The sequence below is a fragment of the Macrobrachium rosenbergii genome, chromosome 16, assembly GCF_040412425.1.
Source record: "Macrobrachium rosenbergii isolate ZJJX-2024 chromosome 16, ASM4041242v1, whole genome shotgun sequence".
Lineage (NCBI taxonomy): Eukaryota > Metazoa > Arthropoda > Malacostraca > Decapoda > Palaemonidae > Macrobrachium > Macrobrachium rosenbergii.
The window spans coordinates 18,978,750-18,994,432 of NC_089756.1; the positions used below are offsets into that span (position 1 = coordinate 18,978,750).

Here is a 15,683-nt window from a genome sequence, read left to right on the forward strand (position 1 = left end):
TAGCTGGAGAGGAAAATAAGTCACCACTATAACTAAAGTCTTAGAATAAGGCATGTTATATGACCTACATTTAAAGTCCATATCAAGATACCTACCAAAAAAAAAAAAATATTCTACCATTCTGCTCCCAACAAACTACTAGTCATAAGAAAAGTAAAACTAGCATACGTTCACTGAGATACATGACTTTGACATTCAAATACTAGGGCACAAGCCCACTTCGCTGCATAGTCTGGGCTTTCCTAGGGTGTTGACCCTAAAGCAAGGTGAGAGAGAGAGATGAGCCCAGAATTCCAACACATTGTTGGGGAAGAAGAAGAAGAGTCGGCTTCGCTGTGTCGTGTCACCTCAGAGTTGCTGATCTGGAGGCGGAAGGGCGGCGCGTTCGGCCGTTCGTACGAAAGTGGACCGAGACGGGGAGGGCGTGTTAAACCTGTCATTGGCCCCAGATAAGACCTGCCTTCTCCCAAAAGCAGACGCCGGAATCAGACAGATTTGGTTGACGGGGAGACCTCGACTGGGCTTCGTTCGTGGCTTTTACAGACGACCTCTTTCAGAGAAAGTTTGACGGGTGAGAACCGTTAAATTCTTCTAGTTTTGTTTTCTGTTGGGCTCAGAAAGAGATCCTGTAGGATGGTTCGTTTTTTAGGTCCTTGATCGAGTCCAGAAGTGGCCGGTGCTACAAGATGTCCACCTCTTTGGCTAGGGAAGGAGAAAGTTCCCTTCTAACAAAGTCACGTAATGTAGGCTGTCATAAAAATTGATTTATTGTGCTTGCTTGATCTGCCCGGGTTTTGCCGTGTCAAATAATTTGTTGTGCGAGTTGACAGAACGAAAGTGAGCTGGCAGGTTGGATTCGACAGCTCATTTCTGTAATCTAACAGGTGTTTTCATTATGGCCAGCCAAAAACTAGCCTACCTTGAGAATTTGAGAGATTAAATTACGGTAGACCCAGCAGTAGAGTCTCGTCCCAGCCTATGCTGTTTTCTGGTGTTATATAACAAGTTACCTGTAATATCGACATCATTTTTGTGGATTTGGTGTATTTTCTTTTAGCCATGTCAGTTGCAACACTTAACATGTGCATATCACCTGTGCTCTCCTTTCCATTTGCATAGGCTACCACCGGTGCTTTCCTTTCCAAATGTAGGCTATAGCATAGACTAAGTACCAAGATATATAGCCCAGTATAGTGTTATAACTTGTTTGCTGGCATAGCTTATGTCACTGTAGTCTTTATATAACCGATTATTTTCACTTGGTAAGGTAACAAGTCAGTATTCTGCCATCTGTCTTATCATTTTTGTAATTGACATCACCATTTAGCTGGTAGCATTGGCCACTCTAGGTTGACTAAGCTAGGCTATATCTATGTATATACTGTTGTTGATTTTGATGTACACATATAGACTTTTCCTATCAATCTTCTAATGCCCAATGTGAAGCCATTTGTTTCAGTTGAACCCAAATTATTGTTGGGTGTGGTATGGGGTTTTTACTCTTTAAGTTGCTTATTTCTGACATAGTTTGATCAAACTGTGTGACTCATTGTAATCTGAAACATTGATGTATTGGTGAGAATGAATTCTGGTCAAATATTTGTAATTATGGAAAAGATAGACAGGTGGCAGTAGAGTATACTAAATATAGTAAAAGTCTTGTCATCTTGTATTAATGGGAGCGAATGGGTGCAAAATATTAAAAATGTTTACCAGCAAGCATTGTAGAATATTAAAATCAGAACAAATATAAATTATCAGACTAACCGTACTAATGTTATCAAAATCATTTCCCAAATTAGCCTAATTTTATTTGTAAGTTTAAGTATTTATTTAAATACATTATAGGGAATGATTGAAGAAGTGTTTTTAACACAGTTCATACAAGCCTACTGTTTTCAGTTAGGCTGACTTACATTAGAAGTTTTATAATTTAATCAGTTACTAAAACATATGAAACTAGAAGCAAGGTAAAAGGACAGAATTTGATAGTTTAAAGGAAAAAAAAAAGACTGAGGGAACATATGAAAATTAAAAGGCAGAAAACATTGCAGTTGATCGAGTGATCACGCATAGAACATTTGGCTCGAAACCTTCTGTAGTGTGCTACACATGGCACTTGGTAACCAGCTATCTTTGTTGATGGGTGAATGCACTATATATTATAGTCCCTGGATCTTGAAAAAGGACAACAAATTTTGTGGGGGAGTAGTGACATCAGTGTACCTCACTCTGTGTAGCAGCATCCCTTCAACTCCTAGCTGCAGCCCATTTCATTCCTTTAACTATGCCTCGGTTCATATTCTCTTTCTTCCATCTTACTTTCCACACTCCTAAAAATTGCTTCATCATTATTTTCAGCTCTGAGTGACACACAGGTCTCAGCAGTTCTGGCCATTGGCCGAAATTTTATATTTCAGTTCCAATTGAAAAAATTGTTATATCACCCGTAAAGGAATGCATTTAATCCAAGGCATTTTTATATCCATGAACATTTTTAAATGTGAAATTATTTTGCCATCACAAAGATTGGGTGGATAAAGAAAATCAGGAGACATGGAATTGTGACCATATGTTGATAGGTTCAGTAATAGTATTGTACATTCTTACAATGAATACATGAAGGTTTCAATGCTATATCATAATAAATTAGGGACATAGGTTGTATTAGGTAACCAGTTACCCCAAAATAGTAAAATTGCGGACTACTAATTCTGCCCCCTTGCAAATTGGTCATTGTGTTTAGTAGTAGTCTAGCTGAGTGTAAAAGCATACTAAAGATGGTAAATAGCATAAACATAAACAAAAGATGTGAGTGTAAACAAAACATAAACTAAAGATGGTAAATATCCTGGTCAGCAACTGATGGGAATCAGGCTGCAGTAGTAGTCACCAATTTTACACCCAAAATCATGGCAAACTATAGAGTTTGCTGCATTATTAGATTTGTCTTTAGGGATACTTAGCATAAGGCACATGTTCAAACTTTTGTCAATTTGTGGACTGTGTAAGACAGGTATCAGTATTTCTTGAAGTTTCAGCTCTTGGAATTGGTAGTAATGATGTACGTGTCAAGTTTCTTTGGGTGTCGTACACACGACTTACATTTGTGTTCACATGCAAAACTGTAAATGCATATTTAAATTGCACAGCTATTGGTTTTTGTTTCATTTAGTGATAATATTTCAGCAAGAATAATTATTGTCTATTTTTTCAGATTTTACTATAGGAAACATGGCCAGATATAGGAAGGTACCAGAAAACTACTTCAAATTTGTCAATCCAATAATTGTCTCACTAATTGGTGTTGGAATGTATCTTTTGTTGGTAAGTATGTACAAAGAATTATTTGAAATGGTTAGTATGAATGTGGACAAAATGAGATACCCATATTTTCAAATGTGGGATAAAGACAAAACTTGACCTGCAAGTAATATTTCAGTCAGCTGCATTATTTTAGTATAGGTTTTACATTTAAAAGTACTTTGGAAATACTAGAATATGAATATTAAATCATTTTACTAGCTGTTGAATTGATGATATAACATACTGTTGCCAACAGTCACTAATTGATACACAGTATGGTACTTATAAGGTATCCAGTTGTCTGAATCTGGTAACTTTTTTTTTTTTATATCTTGTTTGCTTTTTAGATTATGTTCTGGTATTAATTATATCTGTGCATTATAGAAGCAGTAAAGTTTTTGTTTTTCATGTTTGGTCTTAAGTATTGTTCATTAGTTTTCTGTGGTACTCATATGTAGCCTCTTTTTAATTGATTGTCAAAGACACTTCAGTAATTTACAATGACCAGATTTACTACCGTCATTTTGTGTTATCCTAATACTGTACTTGCCATTTCGTGATTGGCTCTTCACAAGAAAGTCCCTTTTATTTTGCAGCTTAATGATAATCATGTGTGGGTAATTTTGACATTAAAAATATGAGATTATTAGCATGCAGTCTCCCTTATATTAGTACCATTCCATGGTTGCCACAGTGATAGAATGTATACTTCATACATCTGGTGCAGTGTTGGTGTTATGGATTGGTAGTACAGTATAGGTACAGTTCGCTCATTAAAAGTAATTACTTCAGAAAGAAAAAATGTAGTTCTTAGGGTGGCGCTTGCAGTAGTATGGTAGTCTGGTCATTGTTTGGCTTGAATATTTTCTAGGGGTTTCAACATGTAGAGAAGTTTCTGCACAGTATACCAATAGTACTTTGAAGATCTCAAGTTGTATTATGGCATTTGCCGGATTTTGTCAGGGTTTTGTTTGCAGATATTCTTGATAAATTATTGCTAGTGTTATTTTCATTGAGGCAAATTTTTCTCATTCATTGGCATTCCCTTTTACTCATGTGTGCTTGATGTTTATGTGGGACAGATGTATTGAAAGTTGACCGTTGTGCAGAATTACTGATTGTGACAGATGGAATTTTGAGTTATTATAATTTGTGTAGTGGGACCTGTCATGTGTGTTGTTTTGTGTGGTGGTTATGAACTTCTTGGGGTATATGTTGTAGTATTTGATAAACAGTACAAGAATTAGATGTTTTATTTACATTGACTTGAAAAGCCTGTTGACTCATGATTGCGAATGATGTTGAATGATGGTTATTAAATATGTCTGTCTTCTTGAAAATAATGTATTTGGCTAGTCACTTAAATGGTAATTTTATAATTTGAGTAATGATAGGAGGTTTTTATTTCAGTACTGTATTTCATATCATATTCCCCCTTGTTGTGTATAAAACATGACTTTTTTTTTTTTTTTTTTTTTTTGATGAAAAATGTAAACTCACTGACTGGGCCCAGACATTTACTTTTATTTGGGCAGCATTAGAATGAACCACACAAGTTATAGGTATGAGATAGTATAAAGTATTGCACTGACATCAATACCCAAGAGATTTAATTTGGAGAAGGGGTAATGGGTTGACTTACGATATACATTTTGGGACAACATTTTCCAGTTTGTGTCTAAATATGTTTTTTCTTTGCGCATAGAATGTGCAGTCTGTGAGGAAGTTTATGGTCAAAGGCTGGTGGCCTCAAATAGCATTTTTTTTTTTTTCAAATTCGTCTCCTTGTCTTTTGGTTGTCAAAAAATAACGCAAAAGTTAATAGTTTGTGTTTAAGTCCTATATGGATATGATCTTTTAAATGCCAAAATGGATCAGGCGTAAGCGTGTTTTTCTGTACTGCATGCTGGATTGATTAAAATATATTGCTTTTATGCGCCATGTTAGTCTTCATTCAGTGTAGTATGGTAGGTTGATATTGCTTACTGTTTCCGTGAGGTTATGTTTCCTTTATTACTTTTGAATTTTGGTGATGGGTGATTGAGTTGCATTGGTTTAATGGTCGATGCAGACTAATAAATTTATGATTTCTGCGATTTTGTTGACAAATTCAAATTCAAGAGATTTGTAAGTCTTCCTTATAGATAGCTAATTAATGGTCAGTTACTGGTATGGCTTGATTGGGAATTATGTAGATAACCTTAAGTAACAGACTTGTTCATGGGAGGTACTAAATACATGATAAGATTTTATTACGTAATCTGAGATGATTATTCTAACTAAAACAATGAAGACCTAAGCACAGTATACTGTACTCACAAATTATAGCCATTATGATTTTTTTTCCAAAAATTCCTCTCATCTGATGGTTGAGGTGGAGGCTTATGGTGCATTTTTTAAGGAATGTGTATGGTTACATTAAAGTAATGTGGATGAAGCAGAAAGAAACAAAATAATAATTAAGTATATTACATTTATTAAACAGTTTACAAAAATACAACAAACTCCAGATAATAAAAGCTGACAGTATAGGTATAGGAGTTCTACGGTAATAACTTGTCATTTTGTCATTCAGTTACCTAAAATGCTTGTGTTTCTTGTCCTTCAGATGGCATGGTTGGATCCCAGGAACATATCGACCACATATTTTGGTCGTGTGGCAGAATTTGCAACCTGGTTAGGGACTGAGAACAACCACCTTATGAAGCAGATGTGAGTATAAAATAATCGTACTTGGAAAATATATTTTCCTAAGTATCCATGCTGTATTGTCTCATTTTGGGGTTTGTCCTGTCTGTAAGGGAGATATTTTATAGGGTGCTTAAAAAATTTCCTCTTGTTCTCCATTCCTTTTAGCATAGCTTGACTTATGACAGTATCTCATCATTTACAATGCACTATAGTTTACAGAAAAAAGCAGTGAGTACACTACAGAATTTGTAAGACAGATGCTAATTGAATTTTGACATCTCTTAATAAGTGATTGATGCCAGTAACATCCATAGGTGTTTAAAATTCACTTTTTTAGCATTTTATGACCTTTAATGACATCAGTTCATAAGTGAGCCCATGGGAGAAGGGGTGAAATTAGGTTCTTCCCCAACATGCTAGTGTGAAATCATTTTTCAAGGTACTTACATAATGCTTTGTTACATTGTTCTTTCATTTTATTTCACAAGTACAATACACCATTCCGGTGTTAATTATAATCAGTAGTGGTTAGGTGCTTCTTATTGGCTGTGCTTCTTAGCAGTAATAAAAATGTGAAGACTGCTAACGTGTATGGTGCAGTTTGTTGATATTTTTACATTACTGTGTTACATTACTAAACGGCTAACTTACTCAAGTGGTTTATATCCCTTGTAGAATAGTAAATTGCCATCATATTTAACACCCCACCATAAAATACTCTTCTTTACAAAATACAGTTGCCATGACATTTTGCACACCTTAGAACAAAATTCAGTAAGACTCATAACTCTAAAAGCACAAAGTTCTTGTGATCTTTCTCTTAATGCAGAATGGGCTTATCAGATGTAGTGATTGCTGCATTTGCACAGGAAAAAGCTAGAATAGTACTGTTAATTGCCTTTAGATGTACAGGTATTTTGAGCACTTATGTGAAACACTGCCTAGAATTTAGTGCACATGTGAAACAGTGGTTCAAATATGCACTTGTATTATGAAAAGATGAATGTTCTGGTATGTTGAAAAGTATTTTTTCATTTTATTTAAATAGACCATACAATGTGGAAAAGGCACATAATTTTGAAAGCTCAGGTATTTCTATAGTAGTCCTGTTAGAAGGAATTGAATCAAGTATTTTTTAAGGTTAATTACCAATAGCATTTCTAATTATCAATGCAGTTAGAGAGATTTCAATCATAAGACCTTTGTAAAAATTATCAGGAGTATCAGAATGGAGCCTAGGTATAAGAGATCACTAGAGTAACATGAGTGGAATCATAGAGAAAAAGTAAGTGATATCAGAGAACTATCCACATAAATAAAGCCTAGTATGTTTTACCCTGCTAAACGTTCTGTTTTAGTTTTAAAGGTAGCAGAGTTATGGTTTGTTGTGTCCCCATGCTTTGGCTTTATGTGGGATTAATGTGTGCTTTGGTCTACTCTATTTTCAGACTGTTGTGTTTACTGGCCATCCACATAATTCAGGCTCTGATTGGGGTGTATTTATGTCAGAAACACAGGCTTGGCTCTTTGGTCACCATTGCCTGGACCTTACAGAACCTCATTCTGGGTTTCCCATCCCTTTACTATCTCATTTGGCCCCAAAAGCCAAGGAGGAGCTCCAATAGTGGTAAGAAAGAAGAATCCAACAAGAATTCAAACAAGTCCAAGGAAGGCAAGAATGCCAACAAAGGAAAGGAGACAAAAAATTCCAAGTCCAAAGAAAAGAATCATGCAAAGTCCCGAAAAGACAAATAAATTCTTTATAAGTAAAATCATAAACTGCTCCCTCAGTAGACATCTGCGTCGGAGATGGCTGTTGGAACAAAAATATATAAAAAAAATTTTATATGGAGTTGTGGTTCTACATTGTAACTTGATAGAATAAATCCCTTTTTAAAAATATCTTTATTTCATTCCTGCTCGAATGTTACATTTCAGATGGTAGTTTTAAACCTACTATTTGCGAAGTTGGATGTAAAATTAGGTTTGTTTTTACTGCATGTAAAACTATGGTGATTTAAGAACACTTAAACATCTATTTCGTTAAATATTCTTTTTAGATAACTGAAGCCTCCTTAGTAACTATTAAGTATGACAGTAATGTGGGAAAATGTCCTATTGTATTGTATAGATAAACATTTGAAAAGAATATGAATTAGCCAGAAAAGTGTCTTAATATTTTTGCAAATGTCTTTATTCCCTTCGAAATTACTTTGCCACCTTTTGTGACTGTTCTTTATACTGTACTCTCATTTTATTGCTCAGAAAAAGCCTCCTACTTAACTGAAAAAACATTGTATGTGTGTGGAACCCATTACATGAATTTGGGTAATTGTGATGTTATGCTTAAAACCATTTGTATATAATTTTTATATGGTTAAGGTTTGTGCCTTGAGCAACAGACTAGTACACTTTTTAAATTAATTTCATGTCCTTAAAGTTTTGACACCAGACCATCTTCATAAAGTATGAACTTGCACAAAGTTCATGCTACTTCTTTACAATTAGTCTTACTATTACTATTCATCTGTGTAGTGGGTAATGGTATCAGTGTGCAATGGGTACCTCACTATAATTTTAGTAATAAAACACGTCAGCAGAGAATGTTTAATTCCTTACAGTGTGGTCAGTACTGTACTGAGTAAGGATCTCGTAACTTTTTTTTCTTTACATCATCTAAAAATGAAGTATTGACCACTTTTGTTCAGTTTATTTAGAAATAGCTGTAGCCATCTCAATGTATGGCAAGTGAATGCTGAGGGTATATTGCAACCTACTTTTAGTAATTTAAGGCAAAGCTGCAGTAGTGTACAGTACTACTATTTTAATTTTTCATTGATGATCATGCTTGTGCCTTTTGTCAGTTTTCGTGAACTGGCCCGTGTGTGTTCTTTGAAGGAAACCAGCTGCATAACATGCACAATATATCTTTTCAGTAATATTGTCTTCACAACACTTCATGAATCAGTCAAACTTAAATTTTTCTTTAAATTTAAATTAATGGCTATACAGTTATAGTGATCTGGTTATTTTTATTGACAAAGATTAGAGAGAGAACTTCATCCACTTCTGGTGACTTGTACAAGTTATTTTTAAATTTTTCCACTTGTGTAACATTCACAACTTTGTAATGAAGTCTACATATGCTGTGCCCATGCCCAAGCATGCATTAGACACCAGTATCATGTTTGTTATCATATGTACTTAAATATGTGAAGCTGCTTTTATTTCCAGTCTTAAGGACTTGACTGGTTCTTGTGAACATGTACTCTTGGGGCTCACAACTTTGCTTAGATTGTGTTACAGATAGTTCAGCACTCGTGTTTCTTTGATGACATGGTAACTACCCAATGGTAACATGGTTACTTTAGGTAATGAGAATGAGACTAACAAATATTGTAAACATTTTCATGCAGTTGAAGGCAATTGCTTTGTAATCTTATGAAACTGGCTAGGAGGTTCATTCAGCTCTTGTTATTGGGAGGATGTTGATTTCGTGAAAGGTGAGTACGGCATTGTGTCTTGTTAAATCTAAGTATTATCCTAACATTGCCAGTCACGTGGAAGCAAAACTAGATGTTAGATAGTGGGTCTGTTTGCAGTGAACAAACAGTTATTTCTCTACCATGCAATAAAAAAATAAAAGTTTATTTTTACAATGATTACTAAAATGGTTATGGTATTTTTGTCAGTTCTTAGGCTGAAAATAATTAAAATATTGAGACTAGGAAAGTATCGTTATACCACACTCATCTAAACACTGACCAACTTCATCTGTTTCAGATTTCTGGTCACTCTTGCTGTCCACATCAGTGAAACCATGCTTGCAGTTTATCTGTGCTACAAGAGGAAAATTGGCGATTGGGCAACAATTGCCTGGACTATACAAACCTTAGTGTGCGGAATCTTCTCCTTGTATCTCCTCATGTGGCCAAGCAAATCAGCGAAGCCAGCCAAAAAGAACGAACAGCCAAGTAAATCTAACAAGAAATCAAAGGAACAAAAGAATTCAAAGCAGGCCAATGCACAAAAAAGTAAAAAGAAGTCTACAGCTAAAAAAGAGAAGTAAAATGACAATATAGTCTCAAGAAGTGAAATAATGTATCTCCTCTTAAGTTTGTCATTAGTCTTTAAACAAATACCAATTAGTCATAAGATATTCTGTAAGGCATTAAGGTCTGCTAGAAAGTAAATATTAAACAAAGCAATCGTACAATATACAAGCAAAGATGTATGGAAGTTCTCATAAAGACCTCTAAAATACTACTCTTCATTTTTATTGCATATAATCAGAGTACACATAGATCTTTGGATGGGATAGACCACTATTCGGCACTAAAATACTAGACTGCTGGTAAAAATCATACCAGTAACTCTGCCTATATGGTAAAATAACAGTATCCCTCCATTAATTTAAGGGTTCACCTTATGACTATTGGTTGACGCATGCAATTGGTTGAAGCATGCAATTTCAAAGTTAAAAAATTATCATATGACTAAGCTCTGCCACTATGCTGCTAGAGAACAGTTTAATTTCTGCTTCATTCTTTGGTTCACTTGAGTCAGGAGTACTGCACGTAATTATTTTTAAATAGTTAGTTATGAACAATTGAGCTTCAGTTTTTGCTTGCACTTAAATTTAGGGCTTGAGAGAAGGGATAATTCATTGAGTGGCAACATATTCATGAAAAATTTGTTAAATTGCAACTTGAATTAGGTTCCTTGGCAAAGCCATAGAAGGGTGGGATACTTAAACAAATGACGATTTTCCAAGGGTTCATCAGTTAAATTCTTGGCTATACAGTACGAAGATACAGTAATTCACAACCTTTACTAATACCATGGAATAGAGTCCTGATTCTTGGTTATAACTTAAGTTCAAGTGAAAACCTGCCATTTACCAGATAAGATGATGGAACCGAGATCAGCAGCCTCAGAAACCTATTACTATCCAAATCTGACTGAATAGGAGCACACCTGTCCCCTAGATCTAAAAAATTCAAAGAAAAGAGATTTCAGAACTGCAAAACATAAAACACAAATAGACTAGTCTGTCCACTGAAAGATAGAAATTACTTTCAGAAGCATCGCAACTGACACAGAACACTCCACACTATTTTTAGCCTTTTACACTGAAAAAATAACCACAGGAACCAAAAAAAATTTTGGCTGGAGACATTCAAGGACTGAATGCTCCTTTGAATTCTTTTCTTACACCCAAATGCAATCAAAACGTACTTAAAAAGCTGCTAACTTGGGCTGTATTTATTTGTACTTTTGGGTTAATGAAACACCTCAGAAATAAAAATGCAAGGCAGACCATTATTATTCACAAATTCCAGATATAGTACTAACATCAACCACTACTGTGTACAATGCAAGCTACAAGTTTATCAATTAAAAATTATACTCCTTTATACATAAATTATATACATTAATTGTAAAAACACATGACTTGATGTTAAATTAACCAATAAACTTTGTGTGGCTACCCTTGGCAATAAGTTTACCTGATTCCTTAGTTGTGATATCAACAGTGAGAAATGCAAGAGTTCTTCCAACTTTGAGTGTGTCAGCATTTATGACAATAGTTTCTCCTTCTTTAGCTGCACTAATATAACTGAAAGAGAGTAGAAATAAAAATACATATCAGAAATTATTTCTCATTGTCAGCATCTTTATGAAAGATTTTTCTGTGGTCACAGATGAAATGGATTATTTCCGCTGATAAATGAACTCTACCTGAATTCCCATTTAGTCCACATCTTTATTTATGCCTTTTCCCTTGATTTTCTTGAGCATTATTTAGCAAAACAATTGCAATATTGCAGCACTCAGAAAGTTAGATCTGTGATCACTTTCTAAACAACTACAGTACAGGCATAGAGAACTATGGAGCTACCACAAAATACTCACGAAACATTCAGATCTACTGAAACACCTGGGACAGCTCTTTCTGTCGTCATTAAGGCCATTGTTGAAATGACATCAACCAATGTTGCTGTTAGGCCCCCATGGAGCGTTCCACCACGATTCTGATGTTCCTCCTCCACAGCCATCTCAGCAACACATTTCCCACCACCGCCTGATATCACTCTAACCTTTAATTAGAATAAAGGAAAGCACTAAAATATTTCTAAGCAAAAGTTTCTGCTAAACAAGGTAAAAGTAAAAAGAAAAATTATGCCGAGAGATCTTCAACTACATGGTGAATGTATTCTAGTGATGACAAATGTAAAACTTATCTCTAATGACTTCTATTGCATTCAGAGTGTATGCTGGGTAGCTTCACCATTATCAATGTTGCACCATACATAATCACTTGATTTTTTATTTCCTCACCCAAACTCTCATTTACACCTTATAATTGCCAACTTTTGCAGTGGAATAGGAGTAAACATTAACTGTTTGGCCCTTCAATGTTGGTGAAAAACATAATTATGAATTAGCCTTATAATTTAATATTAACATTAAAAAGCTAAATTGTAATTGTTTACCTCTCAGGTTTATAACATATGCTAAATGGGGTCCTGTACCAGCAGGGAGGAAACCATGGTCTGGTAGGTTAGGCTATTGTGCGGTGGCTATACGAGGTTAGGTGGTTAGTGAATGGACTAAGAACTCTTGACTTATCAGTATTACAGAAATGGTTGAGTGAAGAATGCAGGGTGCAGATTCCACAGACAAAAACAAACCTAGAATGCCATGTCCCGACCTAACCAGACCTTACCTTTCTAACTTCACTTAGGGCACCATGCCCTGACCTGGCTGGGGGGGGGGGGGTTGCCCCCACTGGACCCTCTAAGTAATACTAAACATCAGAAACATGGGCTAAGCTACCATTCAGAGTTAGTGTTAAAGTTTGATCCTGTTGTTCTGCAAACTACCCTAGATCAGTTATTTTTGTAAACCGTCCACAATCACAATATTAGCTTGTAGGGTCAGGTTAGGTTGGGGGTTCATAAAGGGTGAAGGCATTAAAGCAGGCTACAAAAAAAAAAAAAAAAAATGGTAACATCCATGTATAGCTTTAATGCAGCATATACAAATAGGTTAGCACAAGAAGCCTAAAATAGACTTGACCACTGCTTTAAAAATGGTGAAAAGGTCTAGCCAAACTCATCTATAAAGGTCTATGGCCTGTGAAAATCTAGTATTCTAATATGGTTAACCAGCCCACTGGAGAGGCTGCAGAACAGGGAGACAGGAGTTGGTATGAGAAACCATGAAAGCGGGTCAAACCTAACCTTTCCAAAAATACCGTGTTCTGACCTAACTAGGCCTTACTTTCCTAACTGACCTAGGGGGCCGTGCCTGACCTGGCTTTGGGGGCTTTGCTGCCGCTGGAACTCCCCTCCCTCCCAGGTAAGGTAGAACTATAACTCCGCCCACCTTATTGCCTGGTAAATAAGTTTTTCTACAGTATTTTGGTTGCATATTTTTTGGCAGTTGACTGTAATTAACCTCAGAATTGAATGATATTGTGCATGCGCAGTGTTATAGGGGACCTTTCAATAAAGAGTGGAGTTTCCTTTACTGGGGGGTCTGGCCTGATAAGTAGTGCAGCCTACTAGGTTAGGTTAGGTTAGTATAGTTCCTTTTATAATAGGTTTCCTTAACCAATCCCTTCTTGAACACATGACTCCCATAGGCCTTGAGTATGCACGGAATCATTCCAGGGTGGCCATCATAACATAACATGTCCGTTCTCTATCTCTTTTATCCAACCCAAAACCGCCCCCGTTCCCAACGGGTCCCCGATATAGATGTGAGGTTAATAATAATTGACCGCCAATAAACACCACCTCCTTCATCAGCAACACTAAAAGTTTAATGAAACTCAATTTCCAAGGTAATAAGCCCTGCCGAGTTAATACTTTGTTCTACCCCTAACCAGAACTTACCTTTCTAACCTGACTTTGCCTACGTCGCCGTGCCCTGACCTGGAGGTGGGTAGGGTGGCGGGGGACTTCACCCTCCCTGGACACCCCATGTAATAACTTAACATCGAGCACTGGGTGATTTAGGGCACTTAGAATAACTTTTATTCTATGGATGTTACGTAAGCATAGGCTCAGGCTAAAGCCTCACACTTACTTTAGAAAGGTTCCTATCAAATCCTCGTTCGCTCATAATTTTCATCACTTGCTGAAGGAATTTCTTTCCACCATTTGCCGCTGCCATTGTGTTCGGCTAAAGTTACTTTCGTAAATACGGTTTTAAAACGCTGAATTACAGCCTTGCAAATTTTATGCCGTCGGTTAAGCCGGAGCGTAGCCTAACCAAGATCCATCGAATAACCCTAAGGGATGGGCTTAATTGTCAGACAGACGACATAACACCGAATAATGACGTCACAGTGTAAACAGAGATGGGATAGAATTTTGGCCCTTTTTTGTAGAAAACCTTTTGTGTCAATCTATATATTATGAGCGAGCTTTGTTCCTGATGGTTAGTCGGCTATGGTGGGTTTCAGCAAGCTTTAAAGGACATGGGAGTAACAATCTTATTCGAAAAGGACTTACTAAAGATACGGAAGGTTTATAGCACCCTTGGTGTGTATATGTATATATATATATATATATATATATATATATATATATATATATATATATATATATATATATATATACATACATACATACATATATATATATATATATATATATATATATATATATATATATATATATATATATATATATATATACTTTGTACGTGTGTATTCTAAGGATTAAGTTTTAAAAGTTCTACAAGTTAGCTAAATACTGTACTGTACATCAGTCACAAGTAAACTCCTGTAATTGAGGAGCCGTTACAAGGTGAGGACTTCGAGTCTTCAAATACTCTATAGCAAACGTTACTGCCAGAGAGAGGTTACTAACTTACTACCTAATGAGGAAAGGTAGTACCTATCTACCTATCCTGGTTACTACCTATCGGCGCCCTGCGGTGGAGGAACGTAAGAAGCTTGCTCAAACATGTCTTCCTTTGTGTTGTGTTTGTATTAAGTAAAGCGTGGTTTCAGCAAATAACGCAAGTATTGTAACACTGATTTTCATTTCTGCATATTTAGGACACTAATAGAGAATGGCAGATCAAGAAGTAACCGGTATAGTGTAGGAGGAGTCGATAACCGTAGGAAGCCCAACCAAGCTCCAGTGGGCACGTGTTCACAGTGCAGAAGGGAAGTATGTAGGCCAAGCAATGAAGGGCAGTAGGGTGCTATAGGTGTAATGAGTGGTCACACAAATTGCGTAAACATCACAGATGAACAGTATGTTGGCTGAAACAGTCGTGACCAGCTAGACAGGGAGAATAAGGAACTCAGGGGCGGAGGTGGCCGGGGTGGAAGTAATGAACTTGTTGGGGGGGGGGGGATAGGGGTTTATGGATTAAATGCACCTGCCTCAGTGCACCAACACTAGTCTGAATGCACTATGTATCATGGTCCGAATGCACCACTTCCTAATTAAAGTGCATCTTTCCTTGTGGCCCCAGTGCACTAACTTAATTCACATGACACCAGTCTTTGGGGGAACTATATAGGTATCTATATTCACTTTGCAGGATTATTTTCTTTGATATAGTGAATCATTTACAGAGTTTGAATACAGTAAGAATATTAGAAAACCAACAAATATATCATGCTATGAGAATATGATTAAAACTAACCAGTTAAAATG

The 15,683-nt window shown here is 36.1% G+C and overlaps 2 protein-coding genes across 3 annotated transcripts; one reads left to right on the top strand and one right to left on the bottom strand.

The window, feature by feature from the left end:
- Positions 1–303: 303 nt before the first annotated feature.
- On the top strand, positions 304–11,488 carry LOC136847148 (uncharacterized). Of its 2 annotated transcripts, none has more exons than XM_067118542.1 (4): positions 304–571; positions 3,218–3,327; positions 5,915–6,018; positions 7,446–11,488. In XM_067118542.1, the coding sequence occupies exons 2-4, from the start codon at positions 3,235–3,237 to the stop codon at positions 7,750–7,752; spliced, it is 504 nt and encodes a 167-aa protein (XP_066974643.1). In that variant the 5' UTR covers positions 304–571; positions 3,218–3,234; the 3' UTR covers positions 7,753–11,488. The 2 variants fall into 2 exon arrangements, with proteins under 2 accessions (XP_066974643.1, XP_066974645.1); XM_067118544.1 differs by having other exon boundaries at positions 319–571; positions 9,781–11,488.
- LOC136847150 (acyl-coenzyme A thioesterase 13-like) lies at positions 11,300–14,378 on the bottom strand. Its single transcript, XM_067118547.1, has 3 exons — positions 14,095–14,378; positions 11,914–12,098; positions 11,300–11,617 (listed from the first exon to the last, which is right to left on the bottom strand). The coding sequence occupies exons 1-3, from the start codon at positions 14,179–14,181 to the stop codon at positions 11,464–11,466; spliced, it is 426 nt and encodes a 141-aa protein (XP_066974648.1). The 5' UTR covers positions 14,182–14,378; the 3' UTR covers positions 11,300–11,463.
- Positions 14,379–15,683: the final 1,305 nt, after the last annotated feature.